The 18,556-nt window shown below is 53.9% G+C and overlaps 3 protein-coding genes and 1 long non-coding RNA gene across 4 annotated transcripts in view; 2 read left to right on the top strand and 2 right to left on the bottom strand.

The window, feature by feature from the left end:
• Positions 1–18,556, top strand: part of LOC307202165 (uncharacterized protein) — a 68,706-nt gene that overhangs the window by 24,541 nt on the left and 25,609 nt on the right. The gene's annotated exons all lie outside the window — the stretch shown is intronic.
• On the bottom strand, positions 361–8,684 carry LOC307201909. The gene is made up of 2 exons (XR_013832786.1): positions 8,572–8,684; positions 361–1,502 (listed from the first exon to the last, which is right to left on the bottom strand). It is a non-coding gene; the product is annotated as an uncharacterized lncRNA (long non-coding RNA).
• VMO1 (vitelline membrane outer layer 1 homolog) lies at positions 5,282–9,226 on the top strand. Its single transcript, XM_079950496.1, has 3 exons — positions 5,282–6,275; positions 7,766–7,887; positions 8,526–9,226. Exons 1-3 carry the CDS (start codon positions 6,093–6,095, stop codon positions 8,827–8,829), a joined length of 609 nt encoding a protein of 202 aa, XP_079806622.1. The 5' UTR covers positions 5,282–6,092; the 3' UTR covers positions 8,830–9,226.
• Positions 10,074–15,751, bottom strand: LOC307202313 (transmembrane 4 L6 family member 5-like). Its single transcript, XM_079952196.1, has 5 exons — positions 15,475–15,751; positions 12,971–13,051; positions 11,678–11,817; positions 10,428–10,620; positions 10,074–10,220 (listed from the first exon to the last, which is right to left on the bottom strand). Exons 1-5 carry the CDS (start codon positions 15,646–15,648, stop codon positions 10,203–10,205), a joined length of 606 nt encoding a protein of 201 aa, XP_079808322.1. The 5' UTR covers positions 15,649–15,751; the 3' UTR covers positions 10,074–10,202.

Genomic DNA, 18,556 nt, shown 5'->3' with positions numbered 1-18,556 from the left:
CTCCCTAGCAGCAGATAGAGTTTGGAAAATGTGGCAGAGAAGAGCTCTGTCCACTAGCAGAATCCTGGAGAGCAGAGCTGAGCCTCCATGTCCAGAGGTTTTCTACCTGTGAGCAAAGCAGCTGTCCAGAAAGAGCTCTTGGAAAGTTCCCGCCAGGGGGATCCGATTGGCCATCAGGGAGCTTCCCTGGGATCAAGGAGGCATTGAGGTGACGGGGGATGTTTTGTTTTGAAAGCTCCTTTCAAGGTGTACTGATCACTTACACCTCTGATCTTAAACTCCCAGGGGCCCAAATGTCAAGTGTCTGGGCATGTGTGGACCCTAAAACCCAGAGACTGGCAACCCAACACACTTCAGCAGTCAAATTAAGGAGTTTGATTGGGAATAAAAGGGGAAGCAGGCAGAAGGCAAAAGCAGCGTAGGAAAGAAACCTGAGTGCTGTGGCTCCACAACTAAGGACAGAAGGAGAACCTGCAGGATCAGGCCAGGGCTCACCTGGCCCAGCGTCCTGTTCCCACACGGGCCAAACAACCCTAATAATGATGATGATTTTATTATTTATATGCGGCCCATCTGACTGGGTTTCCCCAGCCCCTCTGGGCGCCTCCCAACTTAATATTAAAAACACAATAAAACATCAACCATTAGAAACTCCCCTGTACAGGGCTGCCTTCAGATGTCTTCCTAAAGTCAGATACAGTGGTACCTTGGGTTACATACCCTTCAGGTTACATACACTTCAGGTTACAGACTCTGCTAACCCAGAAATAATACCTCGGGTTAAGAACTTTGCTTCAGGATGAGAACAGAAATCGTGCAGCAGCGGCACGGCAGCAGCAGGAGGCCCCATTAGCTAAAGTGGTGCTTCAGGTTAAGATGAGTTTCAGCTAGAGAAAGGACCTCCGGAACGAAGTAAGTACTTAACCCGAGGTACCACTGTAGTTATCTCTCTGTCTTATGGTAGGGCATTCCACAGGAGTAGAGGTAGACTGGTCTGCCCCAGGGAGGTTCCATAAGAAGACCATGAGGAACCAGGCCAGTGGCCCACCTAGTCCCGCCTCCTGGCCTCGCAGTGGCCAACCAGATGCCCCTGATGGGAAACCAGCAAGCTGAAACTGAGCACAAAAACAACTCTCCCTTCCTGCAGATTCCAGGAACTGGGATTCAGAAGCATTTGCTGCCTCCAGCTGTGCAGGGCTGCGCTCATGGCTTTCTCCTCCATGAATTGCACTTTTTGTGGGCATGAGTCCTCTTTTGTCTGGCTGCCTAAAGGGAGGCCATTGGGAGGTGTGTGTTTTAAAGTCCAGGGCCTCGGGTTTCCATCCATCCCCAGTTGCCGTCCTCTTCGTGGTCAGGATAGGTGCCGGGGGAGTCACAAAGCAGGATTCACAAAAGACCCAGGACCTAGCAGGCCCAGACTCCGGGAGCAGGCGGTGCAAAGACGCTGGGTTGCAGCAAGAATTGCGACTGCCAAATTCTGGGCAAAACAACAAACTCCAGCCCTGGAAGAGATGGGAACAGGCTGTTAGGCAGACGACTCCAGCGCAGAGAGCTTCACGTTATGAGAAAACAATGAGAGGGAACATGAGACAAGCAAAAAGGCCACCTTAAAACCCTGCAAGTTTCGCATACAGACTCCTGGTGTCTGAACGGGAGGAGCCAATGTTTGGGGGAGGGGGCGAGAAAGGCACTTCCCATTATAAAGGATCGTTGGGAAAATCAAACTGCCGTGATACAAATCTGTGGTGTGACTGTACCTGGGGTGCTGTGGACATCTCTGGTCACCTCACCTAAAAAGGACACTTGTATAGCTGGGAAAGGTTCAGAAAAGGACCACCAATATGACCCAGGAGGTGGAGCGACTTCTGTCAGGAACAGTCGCAGAGTTTGGGAAAAGCGAGTAAGGGGCGCCAGGATAGAAGTGTGTAAAATGATGCCTGGCAGGACGAAAGTGGTTGGCGAATATGCGCAGCCTGCGGACTTGACATATAGAATTAGAGAACAAGAAGAACATACGTTTAGAGAAGATTGGAAAATGTTTATTGAATATATGGGGGGAAATTGTGTGCACTTGAAAACGTTGGCAGCATTAAGATAAATTCATCAGTGTAAAGAAGTTTTGATGGATGTAATAATGGAATGCGGAACGGTTTAGTTTACCTAAAATATGCAGGGATTTAAGATATGCAAAATGAACAATGGAAGGAGAGGAAGGGAAGACTTTGATATTTTAAAGGTAAAGGTAAAGGGACCCCTGACTGTTAAGTCCAGTCGCGGTTGACTCTGGGGTTGCAGTGATCATCTCGCCTTATTGGCCAAGGGATCCGGTGTTTGTCCGCAGACAGCTTCCAGGTCATGTGGCCAGCAAGATTAAGCCACTTCTGGCAAAACCAGAGCAGCACACAGAAACGCCGTTTACCTTCCTGCCACAATGGTACCTATTTATCTACTTGCACTTTGACGTGCTTTCGAACTGCTAGGTTGGCAGGAGCAGGGACCGAACAACGGGAGCTCACCCCGTCGCGGGGATTCAAACCGCCGACCTTCTCTTCTGATCGGTAAGCCCAAGGCTCTGTGGTTTAGACCACAGCGCCACCCACATCCCATATATATGTGTGTGTGTGATTTTTTATTCTTAAATATATTTTAAGGATGTTTAAATGAGTATTGTAAATTGTAAAACAGATGATAGATAGTGATTGATAGATAGATGATGATAGATGATAGATGATAGATGATAGTTATAGATAGATAGATAGATAGATAGATAGATAGATAGAGATAGATAGATGATAGGTATGGGAAAGTGGTTAGTAAAAAGTTTTCCTCCCTCTCTCATAACACCAGAACTTATGAACAGCCCATAAAGCTGAAGGTTGGAAGATTCAGGACAGATGAAAGAAAGTGCTTTGTAGTTAAACTGTGGAACTCCCTCCCACAGGACCTGCCTAGCTTTTTAAGAAGGATTAGACAAATTCGTGGAGGAGGAGGAGGAGGGTATCAATGGCTCCCAGCCAGGGTGGCTCTGTTCTGCCCTCCCCAGTCGGAGGCAGGAAATGCTTCTGAATCCCAGTTGCTGGAAACCAAGGAGTGGAGAGTTCCTCCTGTGCTCAGATCCTGCTTGCTGCTTCCCCTTTGAGGCCACTGTGAGAACAGGATGGTGTACTAGATGAGCCACTTTGGTCTGATCCAGCAGCCAGGCTCTTCCTCTGTTCTTATGGAACCTCCAGGGCCTGAGGCAGTCTATCCTCCTGGGTTCTTAGGGTTACTTGGCCACTGTGAGAACAGGAGGTTGGAGTAGACTGGCCTCATCTTCTGTTCTTGTGGAAGGTGGGCTGGCCTATCAGCTGCAGCCAGCAGCTGCCTCCTCCTTTTCCCCAGGGTCTCTCTGCCCAGGCATCACCTCATCCGGAATAAAGGCGGAAAGAGCCCAGCGAGGGCCTTCCCCACTGGGCTGGGATAAGAGGGAGGAAGTGAGCCAATAAATGCCGCCAGGCAGCCTAAGGGATTATCCCTTGATAAGGGGAGATATGCAGGCGGTTTACTCAGGGAGCCCAGAGGAAGTAAAGGGCTGGGGGATTTCAGCAGCTGAGATGGCCAGGCTACCCAGAAAAGGCAATTGATAAGGCATGATCAGGTATCCTGGCAGACAGGAGAGAAGCAACACGCTCAAATTTCTGCTGGGGACCACCTCTTTCTGGGATGTATGGATGATATTTTGGGGGGCGGTCTTGAGCTAAAGGGAAGGCAATCTCAAAAGTCTATATAAGAGCTTGCACACCATTGTTCGGGGTCCCTCCTGTGTGTGGCTGTGAGCACCCTGCTGCAACAGTTTAATAAAGATCAGACTTACTAGCTGCTTTGCTTCTCAATATTCTCTTGTTGGCCTCTGTTATTTTCTCCTACCGATAGAGAACCTACATAAGGACTCTATGCAGGCTCTTGGATACCCCATAAGGGAAAAAAGAGCTGTTTTTCCTTATAACAGTATGAAGCTGAATGTTGGAAGATTCAGGCTGATAAAAGCAGGCAGGTCATAGTTAAACTGTGGAACTCCCTCCCACAGGAAACAGCGATGGTTGCCCACCTGTGGGGCCTTTAAAGGGGGTTGTGCATGTTCCTGGCAGAGGAGAGGGCTGTGGGTTTCTGTTTGGATCATTCGCCTGTTTTACGTGCACGGAAAACAACAGATCTAGCCGAGATCTGTGCTGAACATTGCAGCGCGTCCCTGACTATTATTTCTGTGCAATTATAAGATTACTGGGTAATCTTAGACGGTTGCATAACATTAGAAGGGGCGTGGCTGTGTCTCTCTTGCCAAGCAATCCTGCCCTTCAAAGTCTTCCCCCTTCACCTCCATGCTGGGTAACGGTGAATACACAGGTTTGGGAGGTGAGACAAAGCTTTCAGGGTGAAGAGTTCAATTTCAGGGCACTTCTTTCGTGGCATGGTCCCAATCCAGCTCAGCTAAGAGCCAGGGTGGGTAGCCTACCATGCTGGGACAAATCCCCAGCCCAGCCAGTTGCAATCTATTAACTTCCCCTCCCTTGCAGGGCTGTTGTTGCAAGGACTGGATGAAAAGTGGGAAGAGCGTAAGATAGATAAAACTTTATTCGCATTAGCAAATGACCCAGGCAACATAAAACAAGCAATATATACAAATAAAAAGACAGCAATGGGTAAAAAGGGCAGTCAAATGACCAAGATTATCCTTCAGATAGTGTCTCTTAATCTCATTGCGCCCTCGATCAACCCTGCAACCTTTGCTGTTGTCTGATCATTTTGATCTAATAAAAGAAAGAAGAATGTGGCCGCAGATGGACGGCCTGGGATGGTAAGAAAGAGTGGGGTGATGCGCTCATTCCTCAGATCTTTATAAAGGGGAGAGGACAGGAGAAGGTGGGAGCGTAAGAACATCAGAACAGCCTGCTGGGTGAGGCCAGGCCAGGACATGAGAAGAGCTCTGCAGGATCAGTCCAGCATCGTGTTCTCACGGTGGCCAACCAGAGGCCCCTTATGGGAAGCCCACAAGCGGGATCCGAGCAGAAGAGCAACGCTCTCCCCTCCCGTGGCTGCTTGTGAAGCACGGCAGCTTCTGACTGGGGAGGCAGAGCCAGCAGCCTCCTAGGTGAAATGGGCTGGCCCTCTTCTGAAGCCATCCAAGTTGGTGGCCACGATTGCCTCCTGTGGGAGGGAGTTCCATAGATTAACTCTGTGCCACATGAAGGAGGACTTTGTTTTATCTGCCCTGAATCTTCCAGCATTATTCAGCTTCGCTCCTGAGTTCTAGTGTCAGGAGAGAGGGAGGAAAACTTCTCTCCATCCACTTTCTCCATGCCAGGCGTAATCTTACAGTATTCTACCATCCTCTCACCATTCCTCCTCTAAACTAAAAAGTCCTAAATGCTGCATGACTTTCCTCCTGGGGGAGCCCCCCCCCATTCCCTGGATCATTCCACTGGCTCTTTTCTGGACCTTCTCCAGCTCTGCAATATCCTTTTCCAGATGAGGCGACCAGAACGTCACACAGTACTCAAAGCGTGGTTGTGCCACAGATTTGTATAATGGCATTACGATATGGACAGTTTTATTTCCAACGCCTTCCCTCACGATCACTGGCATGAAATCCGCATTTCTTTGCCGCCGCCACATCCCAGCTCAGCCAGTTAGTTCCACTCCCTTCCCCTCCCTCGCAGGGTTGTTGTTGCGAGGATAAAATGGAAGGAACTTGCTGGCCACTTTGAGCCTCTCAGAGGATGAAACCAGAATCAAAGGCCAACAGTAAAAACGAAGGAGGAGAGAGGGGCTCAGAAAGGAGGCCACAAATTGCCCTTTCTCAGGTGGCTTCCTTCCACCAGAGTTCTGGTTTCCCCTTTTGTCCTGAGATAATCCGAACTGGATGGACCGGTCCTCCTGCTGCGGCAGCACCCATGGGTGCCTCAGAACAAGCTGCCGCCACCTGGCCTACGCCCTCCACCCCCTAGTGGAGCCAATCGCTGGGCAAGGAGGAGGCCCACCCCACAGCCACAGCCCAGGGGATAAAAAGCCAAGGGGCACATCTACCCACCAACAGGCACCTCCTGAGCATTGCGATGTGGCCAGTGGGGCGCACAGGCCTGGTGGCCGTCTTGCTGGCCACAGCCATGGCGACGGAGGCCAAAGAGGTCCTGGAATTCAAGCCTGAAATTGGGGTGTCCAACGGAGGCCTCTGGGGCGCCTGGGCCTGGCAGGAGATGTGCCCGGAGGAGACCTACGCCACAGGATTCAGCCTCAAGGTAACACCCCCTCCCCACCCAAAATAAAAGCCCCACCCCTCCTTTGTGCCTGGTCTGGCTCTCCCAAACAGGGGGCCATCCCAGCTGAGCCCAGAGGTGCACGAAGGAGCAGGGGCGGACCTACATTGGGGGGCCCTGAAGCCGGAACTGCCATGGGGGCCCCTTCACAACGAGGTCTGTGTCCCCACTGCCATCACAGCCTTCACAGCATCTGGGCTACCGACTCTCAGACTTGGAGATTGTTGAAATACATGAACAAACAGTAATCAATTTGAGTCACACAGCTCCAATTGGGTCTACTAGACCCATTTTTTTTAAGCAGTGTGAAATGAGGTCACTTCTGGGGCTCCTCTGGGATTGGGGCCCTGAAGATGAAGCTTTGTTAGTTTCATAGTAGATCTGCCCCTATGGAGGAGTGGAATTTGGGCAGTGCTCCTGAGCATGTACAAAGCGCCTTTCTTCCTGACAGCCTCCCGTGCTCCCCTAGTGGCCAAAAATGGAATGGATTCATTTCCCCCCTCCACTTATTAACACTTTTATACAGCTTGATAAGGGGGGAAGAACCCCCCTCCATTTCCACGATGTTTTGTGATGATGCTCCTTGGAGAGGGAGCGATGGCACTCCCAGTGGGAAAACAGTAAGCAGGATTCGCACACAAGACTCCCTCCCCTCCTTCAGCTTCCAGCTGCTGCTGCTTCTTCTTTGGAGATTAGGGGAGTAAGATTGTCTTGCACATCAAAGGGTGGCTTCCGGCAACTGGTGTTCAGAGATGCAGAGCATGACTGTTATGGCTAGTTGCCATCGATATCCCCCTCTTCCTCTGTGAATTTGTCCCATCTAGGTTGGTGGCCCTCACTGTCTCCTGTGGCAGGGAGTTCCACAGTTTAACTGTGACGCCCTTCCTTTCACCTGCCCTACATCTCCCAACATTCATTATTTCCCTGGATGCCCTCGAGTTCCCCTGTGTCCTGAGAGAGGGAGGTGACTTTTCTCTAATGTTTTCTCCAGGTCGAAATGATTTTATACATTGCTAATAATATAATAATAATTTATTACTTATACCCCGCCCATCTGTCTGGGTTTCCCCAGCCACTCTGGGCGGCTCCCAAGAGAATATTAGAAGCACGAGAAAACATCAGATGTTAATAACTTCCCCAAGCAGCACGTTTGTTATAGCCCGTTGCGCTGCCTGCCTCATTCCAGAGGGGAGTCCCCGAGATGCGTGGATGGCGCCTCGTTCGCCTCCTTCCGGCAGCTCCGTCCTGCAGCCAAGCCGGTGCCAAACGTCTTGCTCGGCTGGAGGCTGGGAGGGGGGTCTCGTCGTCTGGGAAGCCCACGACCTCCAGGCGCACGGCCGAGACTGGCGCCCTGGCGAGGTCCCAGGGGCGCTCCGCTCCCGGCTCTCCTGCGCCTTTCCCCCCACTGTGTGTGTCTTGCTTCATCTCCGGGACCTTTTTGGCCGACCCCCCTTCTCCCCCCCCCGCCCCAGGTGGAAGCCTATCGGGGCCCGATGGACGACGACACGGCGCTGAACGGGATCCGTCTCTTCTGCACTCGGGGCGGCCGCGGCGACAAGCACGAGGCGCACACCGTGGAGTCCCAGAGCGGCCCGTGAGTGGCTCCCTCTCCCTCTGCCTGGCCCCTGCGCCCCACACCCCCGCCCCCAAGCTCGACCCAGAGGATTGCGCAGCTGCCCCGGCCCTTAGGGCGCTTTGCTGGGCTAGGATCTGGCCACTCGGTCTTGAAGCTCTTCCTGGGCGACCGGGGGCAGTCACTGCCTTCTCTCATCCTGGCCTACCTGGCAGGGTTGGGGTGGCGGTCCCTTGGGGAGCTTCGTGACCGAGTGGGGAGTCGAACTCTGGCCTCTCCAAGATCCTAGTCCTCATTTAATCCCTGCGACATGAAAGGGGGCGGGCTCTCCTTCCTGGGATGGCCGGAGATGCTTCGGCTGGATGACCCCTGGGGGTCCCTGTCTGCATCTCCCATCCGCCCCAGAGAGCACAACCATTTGTGACCTCGCGGCGTGCCTTGCAGGGGGCTGGACTAGATGGCCCTCGAGGGCCCTTCCAGCGCCGCCATTCGAGGATCCAACCGCCCTGCAAGGCCGGCGAGGCGGAGAGGCGTTCACCCGGCGAGAGGGGATTCGAAGCCTGGTCTCCGCCAGGTCCTGGCCCGGCGCTCCAGCCACTGCGCCGCACTGCCTCTCTCTCGGAAGGGCTGGCCCTGGCCTGACTCTTTCTCTCCCCCAGGTGGGGCCGGTGGTCGCCGCCCAGCTGGTGCCCCGAGGGCACCTACCTGACCAGGTTCTCGCTGCGGGTGGAGCAGACCCGGCGCGGCCTCCACGACGACATGGGCGCCACCAACGCGCGCTTCGCCTGCTCCGGGGGCGCGCACCTGGAGGGGGGCGGCCTGAGCTGGGGGGAGTACGGCGAGTGGAGCCCGCCCTGCCGGAAGGGCCTGTGCGGCATCCAGACCAAGCAGGACCCGGTGCGCGGAGCCCTCAGGGACGACACCGCCCTCAACGACGTGCGCTTCTTCTGCTGCAGCCGCTGAGCAGGGGCCCCGGCCCTCGCCCCCGCCCCGCCGCCCCACACATCCAGGAGGGGCCTGGGGCAAAAGACCCCGGGGGAGTCTTCAAGGGGCCTTTCTGGGGGGCAGGGGGTCATGGCCCGGGGGGGCCCTTAATTTTTTAGCTGTGCTTCCTGATTTGCAGGGAGTTGGAATGGGTGACCTTTGGTGGTCTTCTGTCCTGGATGCTTTAGTCGAGATTCCAGCATTGGAGGGGGCTGGACTAGATGACCCCGGGGGTCCCTTCCAACTCTACAAGTCTATGATACTTCCCTCTCCAGCACCTGTCCCGCCAGGTCTCCATCAGCAACTGACACGCCCCCTCCTTCTGAACCCAGGCTTTGTCTCAGAATACATTAACAATGAAAATTGCCTCTGAGTATGTGCAAAGTGCTTGCTTGTTTGCTTTGACAGTCCACCTTCTTCTCTCTAAGGAACTCAAGGGGGCGCAAATGGTTCACTCTTCCTCATTCCATTCCTGCGAGGGAGGTTAGGCAGCGACCAACCCCTCAAGGTAACCCAGGGGGCTGGGATTTGTACCCCGGTCTCCCAGGTCATGGTCTGACCCTACCCACTACTCCACATGGCCCTCCCCGCTGGCTGTTCCCCAGGTATATGAGCCAAGTGCCTCTGAGGAGCGCCTTTTGAAGGCACTGTCCATCCTTTGCCACCACCTCCAGTCCACCCTGACCACTGCTCCTCTTCCTCCTCCTTTGACGACCGCAGAACTTGGAGGTGCCAAGCCATGCTCCAGCCCTTGTGGCTGAATGGAACCTCCCTTCTCAGAGGCACTCTATCCCCAAAGGCCACTTGCTGAGGATCTCATAAGTACGCAAGACGAGCCCCGCCGGATGAGGGCACGGGAGCCAGATACCCCGACGGACCTGGGACTCTGCCTCTGCACCTGGAGGCTCCACAAGGACACCAGCAGAGTCTGCTGAGCCGCCCAGTCCGCCCAGAGCCCTTGCCTTCTTCGTAGATCTGTCTAGGCCTCTCTCTCAAAGCCACCGCTCTTTCCTGTGGGAGGGAGTTCCGCAGTTTAACGAGGCGCTGCAGCTCCAAAGTGAGCGAGAATCTTCTCCCCTTGCAGTCCACCCCCCCCCCCCCCCCGCGCAGCAGATCCCGATCCCCATCCCTCTCTCCAGGGTCCCCCGCCCAGCCCCTCCACCCAAAATATCCGACACCCCCCGCCCGCCGCACAGCAGCCCTGCAGAGCCGGACTCAACAACGGGGGGAGAGCTGGTTTATTCCAACTTTTGCAAACCGTAGAGATGAGAAGTGAGTGGGAGGGCTGCGGGGGGGGGGCGCTTGTACGGAGTGTGCGTGTTGCGGGTGGGGGTCCAGCCCAGTCGGGTCACTCAAAGGCCCCCGTCGCCCTACGAGAAAAGGAGAGAGAGAAATTGGTCACTGAAGCGGCAGGCTCGCAGCGGCCGTGGCTTGTAGCACCTGGACTTAGCACCCGATCGGGGGGACAAGAGAGGGCGCGACCCCCGGGGTAAGCCTGCTTTGCCGGGCGGGGGGCACCGACTCTCCTTCCCGCCGCCCCCCTCCCCACGCTCCCCCCATTTCTCAGGCCCCCTTACCGCCCGGTCCTCAGCTTTGCGGCAGTCTCCACACACGGTGCCCACCAGCCCATTGACCACCTGAAGTCCGCACAGCGCCAGCTCCACCAGCCCCAGGCCCAGCAGGATGGCAAAGAGGACCACGTGCCACATCACCACGTTGGGGGGGTTCAGGCACTCCTCCCACAGCGTCCGGTTGCCCAGGTAGCTCTCACTGCGGGGGAGACGGGGGGCACTACTTATATCATGGCATTGACCGCCCTCTTCTCCAAGGAGCTCGGGGAAGATGGCCAGCCTGGGTCTCTTCCAACTTCTTCGGAGGTTTTTAAGCAGAGGTTGGATGGTCCTCTGCCAGGGATGCTTCAGTTGTGGTTCCTGCCTTGCAGGGGGTTGGGCTGGATGACCCCAGGGTGCCCCTCCACAGCCCTGCCAGATATCCTAGGCTGAGAGGTGGTCATACCCACAGATAGGGCCAGATTGAGGTTTGAAGAGGCCCTCAGCTCCTGAAGGTCAAGGGACCCTTTCTATGTCCAGCTGTCCTTTGCCAACAAGAAATTGTCACTGCTTTTTGTGTTGAATATATGCTATAGGGCAATTTATAGACCTAATAGGTATTTAAAGCCATTTGCACATAACATAATATGTACCTATTTTATCAAAGTAATTGTTGAACTGAAATACAGTCGTACCTTGGGTTAAGTATTAATTTGTTCTTAACCTGAAACTGTTCTTAACCTGAGGTAACACTTTAGCTAATGGGGCCTCCCGCTGCCGCCACACGATTTCTGTTCTCTTCCTGAAGCAAAGTTCTTAACCCGAGGTACTACTTCCGGGTTAGTGGAGTCTGTAACCTGAAGTGTATGTAACCTGAAGCCTATGTAACCCAAGGTACCACTGTATTATTAAGAAGAAGTATATTAATAATGAAATACAATTAAGAAGAAGTATATTCATAGTGAAATACAATTAAGAAGAAGTATACTCATAGTATATTCATGGGGGGGGGCCAAGAGAGTGGGGCCCTAAGCTATAGCTTGTTTAGCTTCTACATCAATCCAGCATTGCCCACGGAGCTTCCTGGCCCCGTGGCAGAGATTTGAAGCCAGGTCTCTCCAAACCTGGATCTTTCCCACCCATGGCCAGGATCCGAGCGCAGGAGTGCTTCCTGCCCTCCTGAGGTTTCCAGCAACTGGGATTCAGAAGCATTTGTCTCCCAGGGGGTGGGGGCTGTCCCTCCCTCTCTACTGCAGCCCCTCCCCCCCGCTCCTCACCTGAGGTCCTTGAAGGGCGACCCCCACGTCCTGTCCTGCACCTCGCACCAGGGTCCCTCGGCCAGGGCAGTGGACGACACCACCAGGCAGTAGAAGCCCCCCAGGCCCCCAAAGATGGAGCAGAAGACGGAGCGCAGCATCTGTGGGGGAGGAGAAGGTGAGGGGGGCTGGTGCTGCCCAACACACGCCCCACTTGCTCAGCCCCTCTTCCGCTCTCGGGACTCCAACCCAGAGCCCTCTTGGCACAGACTCCATAGGAAGCCCCCACCCCCTTCTCTCCCCTCGGTGGGACAAGGTGGGAGCTACCAGTCTCCCTCCCTAGAAACAGGACTCTGCACCCCCAAACCTCTACCAAACCCCCAGGCTCTGTTTGCGAAAACATCAAGGGGGGCACGTGCAGAGGGTCTCCGTGTTGCTACTTGCAGGCCGGGCAGTGCATATGCCTCTGTGCCTGGGCAGAGTGCCTTTGCCTCACTACTGGGCCGGGTGGGGAGAGGAACCCGAAAGTGTGTGTTTGTGTGGAACTGGAGGGGGGTCCTCCAGGGCAGACAAAATAAGCAACAGTTTGTGACCTGCTTGATTCCCCCTCCTTTGCCAGAGCTGAAAATAGGAATAAAGGGTTCAGGGTGCAAGGTGCCCATTTTCACAAAGGAGCAGCTCCTTGGTTCTAGGCCTGGATCAGATTACTGGGGTTTTTTTTTAAAAGGGGAAATGTTTGGGACTGAGGGCCAGGAATGAAAACACCCTCCAGCCCCCAGCCCCAAAGAACAGGCTCAGCCTCAGCTGAGTTGCTGGCTCCTTCTCACTTTCACACACACACACACACACACACAGAGAGAGAGAGAGAGAGAGAGAGAGAGCAGAGAAACATGACCCTGTTCAGAATATGAGAACTGCAGAGTTGGAAGGGATCCCTTCCACACACACCCTGCCTGCCAACCTGGAGTCCTCCAGAGGTTTCCATAGAATCACAGGAATGTTGAGATGGAAGGGACCCCCAGGGGTCATCCATCCCAACCTGCTTCAATGCAGGAATCTTTTGCTCAAACCCACAATCCTGTCTCATGCTCTACCAACTGAGTGATCACCAATTATTATTATTTGGGGGGGGGCACTACAGGTCCCACTAGCCCCTAGCAGGATGTGCTGGCTGCCTGGGAACTGTAGTTCCAGAGACCTGGCTGCCTCTAGCAGGCGCCTTGCAGGTGGCGGCTCAAGGGGCCGAGAGAGTGCTGGGCCCCCTGGCAGATGAGGCAGAGGAAGAGACGGGGAGGAGGGCCCAAGGATCCCTACCTGGCACCTGTTCCCGCAGCATCCGTATCCGCAGCAGCCTTTCCCTCCGGCCCTCACGGCAGAGCACCCGGTGCAGAGGACCTGGGGGAGGTGGAAAGGGAGAAGGGGGAGGTCAGAGAGTTGCTGGATCAGCCCCAAGGAAGACGCCCCCCCCCACACTCCTGGATTTTCAGCCTCCTGTCCTCACAGCAGCCAAGTGCCCCAGAGAACCTAGGAAGACAGATAGACTGCCTCTGGCTCAGGAAGCTCCACAAGGACGTAAGAAGAGGCTGGATGCTGGATGAGGCCGTCTTGTCCAGAATCCTGCTCCCGCCGTGGCTGAAAGGGGAAACCCAGCAAACAGGAACTTGCCCAACCCTCTTTTCAAGAGATCCAAGTGGGTGGCGCCACTCATTCCTGCGGCAATGAGTTCCAGAGGTTAACTCCTCCACGGTGGCCCCTGGATTGGCCTGGCTGCCCACACCACTAATAACAACGACAACAATCTGATGGTTTATATGCCACCCCTCTGGGTGGGTTGCAGATTTGGGCGGCTTCCAACAGATATAAAAACAGAATGGAACGTCAGACATTAAAAACTTTCCTAAACAGGGCTGCCTTCTATTGTCTTCTAAAAGTCAGATACAGTGGTACCTCCGGTTGAGAACTGAATTCGTTCCGAAGGTCCGTTTTTAACCTGAAACTGTTCTTAACGTGAAGCACCACTTTAGCTAATGGGGCCTCCCGCTGCTGCTGCGCCGCCAGAGCATAATTTCTGTTCTCATCCTGAAGCAAAGTTCTTAACCCGAGGTACTATTTCTGGGTTAGCAGAGTCTGTAACCTGAAGCGTATGTAACCTGAAGTGTCTGTAACCCGAGGTACCACTGTAGTTGTTTATTTCCTTGACATCTGATGGGAGGGCGTTCCACAGGGCGGGTGCCACCACCGAGAAGGCCCTCTGCCTGGTTCCCTGTAACCTCACTTCTTGCCACTGCCCCCCCCGGCCCTCTCCACCTGATGCCACTGGGCTGGGCTTCTCGAACTCAGGACCTGCCTTTACCTGAGCAGCTCTCAGGCTGCAGGATGCCAGAAGCACACATCTGTCATTTGACAGAAAAGGCAGGTGGATCTGAAGGTGCCCCCCCCCGAAACATGGGCAGTGGCACACCCCCCGGCAAGAGCTGTGACCCCCCCCATCAGGTCCCTCCAGCAAACCTTTGCCACTCCTGCCTTCTCTCCTGATGCGCCTCATTTCCCCTTTCGGGGAGCAGAGATCACCTTGTTTTATTGACCCCCACTCCATGCCAGCTGTCTCCCTTGCAGATAAGGCCCTGTTATCTCCCACAGAGTGTGCGTCAGGGGGAACTTTGCACAAAGTTCACCATGAGAGAAACTGAGGCTGCCTGTGGGAAGAAAGTGCTATGGTGGGGGGCCAGACCAGGGGATGGGGTTCCTCTGGGTTCTCCAATGGTGCCCCCAGCCCCTTGGGGAATGTGCTTGGCACCCCGTTGCCAGGAGAGAGAGCCGGGGGCCTGCTGTGGGTCTGGGCTGTCAACCTCCCCAGACCAGTCCCGGATTTACATATAAGCTAAACAAGCAATAGCTTAGGGCCCCATTTTCTTGGGGGGCCCCAAAAAAATTAAAGGAAAAAGAAGCTGATTGTACATTTCCCAAATATAAGATAAAAAACAAATAAAATACAGTGGTACTTTGGGTTAAGAACTTAATTCGTTCTGGAGGTCTGTTCTTAACCTGAAATTGTTCTTAACCTGAAGCACCACTTTAGCTGATGGGGCCTCCTGCTGCCGCTGCGCCGCCAGAGCATAATTTCTGTTCTCATCCTGAAGCAAAGTTCTTAACCCGAGGTACTATTTCTGGGTTAGCGGAGTCTGTAACCTGAAGCGTCTGTAACCCGAGGTACCACTGTAAAACCTACATACAGCAGCAGTGTTTTAGATACCTAATTAGGTCTATAAATTGCCCTATAGCATATATTCAACACAAAAAGCAGGGACAATTTGTTGTTGACAAAGGACAGTTGGACATATAAAGGGCCCCATTCCCTTCAGGAGCTGAGGGCCTCATCAAACCTCAATCCGGCCCTGCCAGAGTCGCTCTGCTCCTGAGCATCCAATGCAATCAGGCCATGCTGGGGGGGGGGGGCTGTGGTTGGTACCAGAGATGTCCCTGGGCAGACAACTCGAGGAAGTGAGTCAGGCTGTGCAAGGCAGGAGGAAGCAGTGTCTCTCTCACCACCGACATGTCCCCAAGCCATGAAGGGAGGCTCTTCCCGGCTGCAAGTCCTGAGAATCATAGGGATGGAGGGCACCCCCGGGGTCATCTAGACCAACCCCTGCAATGCAGGAATCTCAGCTCATGAACCCCTGGCAGGCAGCCCCCCCAAGCACTGCTTCAACGCCTCCAGTGGAGGAGAACCCACCCCCTCCCTTAGAATCACAGAACTGGCGAGTTGGAAGGGTCCCCCAAGGGTCATCTAGCCCCACCCACCAGCCCTGGGCACTCACCATCAGCCCCCCGCCGACGAGGCCCCCCATGAGCCACACTTGGGTGGTGATGTTCTGGGGGGTCCAGTCCCGCTGCATGTTGGGGAACATCAGGAGGATGTTGGCCACAATGCAGGCCAGGCCGGCGGTCACCAGGCTGAGGCCCACCAGGCGGGCGCACTTGCCGGTGCACATGGTGGGAGACGAGGCCCCAGGGGGAGACGGGCGCAGGTGCGGCCGGACAGCGGAAGCGGAGGAGGAGGCTGCTGCTGCTGCTGCTGTCGTGCGGAGGAGCCAGAGCAGGAAACTGTTTGCTCGCAGATAAGAAGGGCAAAGGGCTGGCCAGAGGAGAGGGAAAACATCTCCCAGCCTGGCATCCCTGCCCCCTCCTCCTCCTCTTCTCTGCTGCACAGAAACTCTGCCTCCCTCCCTGGAGGGGTTTAAGCAGAGGTTGGGGGGGCCCATCTGTCAGGGATTGCAGGGGGTTGGACTAGATGACCCTTGGGGTCCCTCCCAGCTCTGCAGTTCTAGAATTCTATTTATTTATTTATTGAATTCATGTACTGCCCTTTTCCCGGAGGCCTCAAGCCAATTCACAAAACAAAATCAGAATATGAAGCCACAAAATATATCATCAAAATAGAAACAACAACCCAATAACACCCCCCCCCAAAAAAGAGCCACATTTTAAAAAGGCTTAGGATGGCAACCAAAGCAACCAATGTTTTTGTCTGGTGCCTCAAGGTGTATAATGAAGGCGCTGGGCAGATTTCCTTGGGGAGAGCAGACGGGGAGCCACTGCAGAGAAGGCCCGTTTCTTTTTTGGAATCCACTGTGTCCCCTGTACATATAATCATATTCTGTAGTTGGAAGGAGCCCCCAAGAGTAATCTAGACTGCAGTGAAGGAATCACAGCTCAAAAATCCCCCAGAGACGGCCACCCAACCTCTGCTTGAAAACCTTTGGTGAATGGGGGAGAGTCCACCACCTTACAAGGAAGGGACCCCGGGAGTAATCTAGTCCAGCTCCCTGCAAGGCAGGAATCTCAGCTTGAGCATCCCTGGCAGGTGGCCAGCCAACCTCTGCTTGGAAACCTCCAAGGAAGGGGAGTCTACAACCTCCACTGCCAAACGCCAAACTGCTGGCAGGAGCCCAGAGAGAAGAAACGCCCTGGTGCATCTGCAGCAGCCCAACCGGACGCCTTCCTCTGCCCCGGCTGCAACAAAACATGTCTCTCCTGTCTCTCCTGCATCAGTCTCTGCAGCTACAGCAGGCGCTGCAACCTCCCCTTTGCTTGCCCCCCCCCCAAAGGGATGCTCCTCCAGGGTGTCCCAAGGCTAAAAGGGGCTGAAATGGCGGAGGTGGAGGCAGGGGGCAAGGAGATGCTAAAAGAAGCGGGGGAGGAAATCCCAGGAGTGAGAGGGCAAGTGAGGTGGAAAGTGGGGGTCCCTGAAGTGGAGGGTCGCTGAAGGCAAAGAGCTGCACACACTTCAGTTTATGATATGGAAAAATCAGTGCATGACCTCCTGTGGCCCTGTTGGACTGGAGCTTGGACCGCCCTGATACACATAGATGGATACAAAACGGCTACCTACCTGGAAACAGTGTTTTTTTTCTAGGGGGTACGCAGGGGTACACATACCCCTAAACATTTTGTGAATCTTTGTACTTTTGTCCACCTACTGTACTTATTTTCCCCTATAAAATGGTGGTTTTCTTGAGTCGAAATGAGATAGAGATCGATAGATATGAGAGAAAGTGCTTTTTTTGTATTATGTTTTCCCCATTCTCACACATCTTCTTTCTGTGTTTATCAGCTGCCACCATTTGTAGGCAGTAATGCCAATAAGTATCTCACCTTTAATTTACCGTATTTTTTGCTCTATAAGACTCACTTTTGCCCTCCTAAAAAGTAAGGGGAAATGTGTGTGCGTCTTATGGAGCGAATGCAGGCTGCGCAGTTATCCCAGAAGCCAGAACAGCAAGAGGCATTGCTGCTTTCACTGTGCAGCGATCCCTCTTGCTGTTCTGGCTTCTGGGATTCAGAATATTTTTTTTATTGTTTTCTTCCTCCAAAAACTAGGTGCGTCTTATGGTCTGGTGCGTCTTATAGAGCAAAAAATACGGTACTTGTGACGTTGACTCTTTTTCTGGTTTTGCACTCCTTCTTTTCCAGGACCGAACCCAGAAACGAGTCTTTCAGAACTTGTCGCCTTTGCCGTGTTCTCTGCTAATTGTATGTTTATAGCTTGTTTTATATCTTACACCTCGTATTATATCAAACTCCACAGGATACAAACTGCAATGCAATATAGTAGGGGAAAGAAGGGCAGGAACTAAAATGCCATTAAAAATCACTAGGAATATTTCCTGGGATGGATCTACCGCCTCCTCTCTCCAGTCCCAGAAAAGGCAGGAACCAGGAGCCTCCTCGCTCAGCTGAGATCCAATTCTCTGACGGGGGAAGTTTGCTTTCTCCTGCTCCGGAGGGAAGAATGTGAACCAAAGGATTAGATTCCAAGCAAACATCAGGGAAAAAAGATTAGGATGGGAAGAATGGGGTGGACTCTCCTTTCTTGGAGGTTTTTGAGCCGAGGTTGGGCGGCCGTCCCTCGTGGATGCCTGAGTTGGGAATCCTGCATTGCAGGGGTTGGACTAGATGACCCTCAGGAGTCCCTTCCAACTCCACAGTTCTAGGATTCCAGGATGGGGCTTCCGGATTCTTGCAGGGCCTTTTCTCCTGCTTGCTGCTCCTCCAGCTCAGAAACCTGCCAGCCAAGAGGCCACCCCGGTGGAGGGAGGTGGGGGGTAGCTGCCCCTCCCACAAAGAAATAATAATAATAATACTTACCCCAAACTCCCCTGGCGTGCTCTGGTCCAGGGGGTCACGAAGAGCCGGACACAACTAAGCGACTAAAGAACAACAGCAACCCCAAACTACAAATCGTAGAAAGGTTTTTCTGAGCACTTGGGGTCAAAAGAAAGTAATTTGAAGCAACTGTTCCTGACCCATGTCATTCCGAATCTGCTGGACAGAGCCAGAAAGAGGATGGTGACAGGTGGGAGACCTGCCCCCCCCCAAAAAAACATAAATCCTGGTTAC

Source organism: Podarcis cretensis (genome assembly GCF_951804945.1).
Source record: "Podarcis cretensis genome assembly, chromosome: 13".
Taxonomy (NCBI): domain Eukaryota; kingdom Metazoa; phylum Chordata; class Lepidosauria; order Squamata; family Lacertidae; genus Podarcis; species Podarcis cretensis.
This window is presented reverse-complemented; position numbering and strand designations above follow the sequence as displayed.

Coding starts and splice junctions, on each gene's coding strand:
- LOC307202313 (XM_079952196.1), bottom strand. CDS start 15,648: ATGTGCACCGGCAAGTGCGCCCGCCTGGTGGGCCTCAGCCTGGTGACC. Junction 11,818..12,970: donor GCTGCGGGAACAGGTGCCAG/GTAGGGATCCTT, acceptor CCTCCCCCACAG/ATGCTGCGCTCCGTCTTCTG. Junction 10,621..11,677: donor TCGCCCTTCAAGGACCTCAG/GTGAGGAGCGGG, acceptor TCTCCCCCGCAG/TGAGAGCTACCTGGGCAACC.
- VMO1 (XM_079950496.1), top strand. CDS start 6,093: ATGTGGCCAGTGGGGCGCACAGGCCTGGTGGCCGTCTTGCTGGCCACA. Junction 6,276..7,765: donor CCACAGGATTCAGCCTCAAG/GTAACACCCCCT, acceptor CCCCCGCCCCAG/GTGGAAGCCTATCGGGGCCC. Junction 7,888..8,525: donor GTGGAGTCCCAGAGCGGCCC/GTGAGTGGCTCC, acceptor TCTCTCCCCCAG/GTGGGGCCGGTGGTCGCCGC.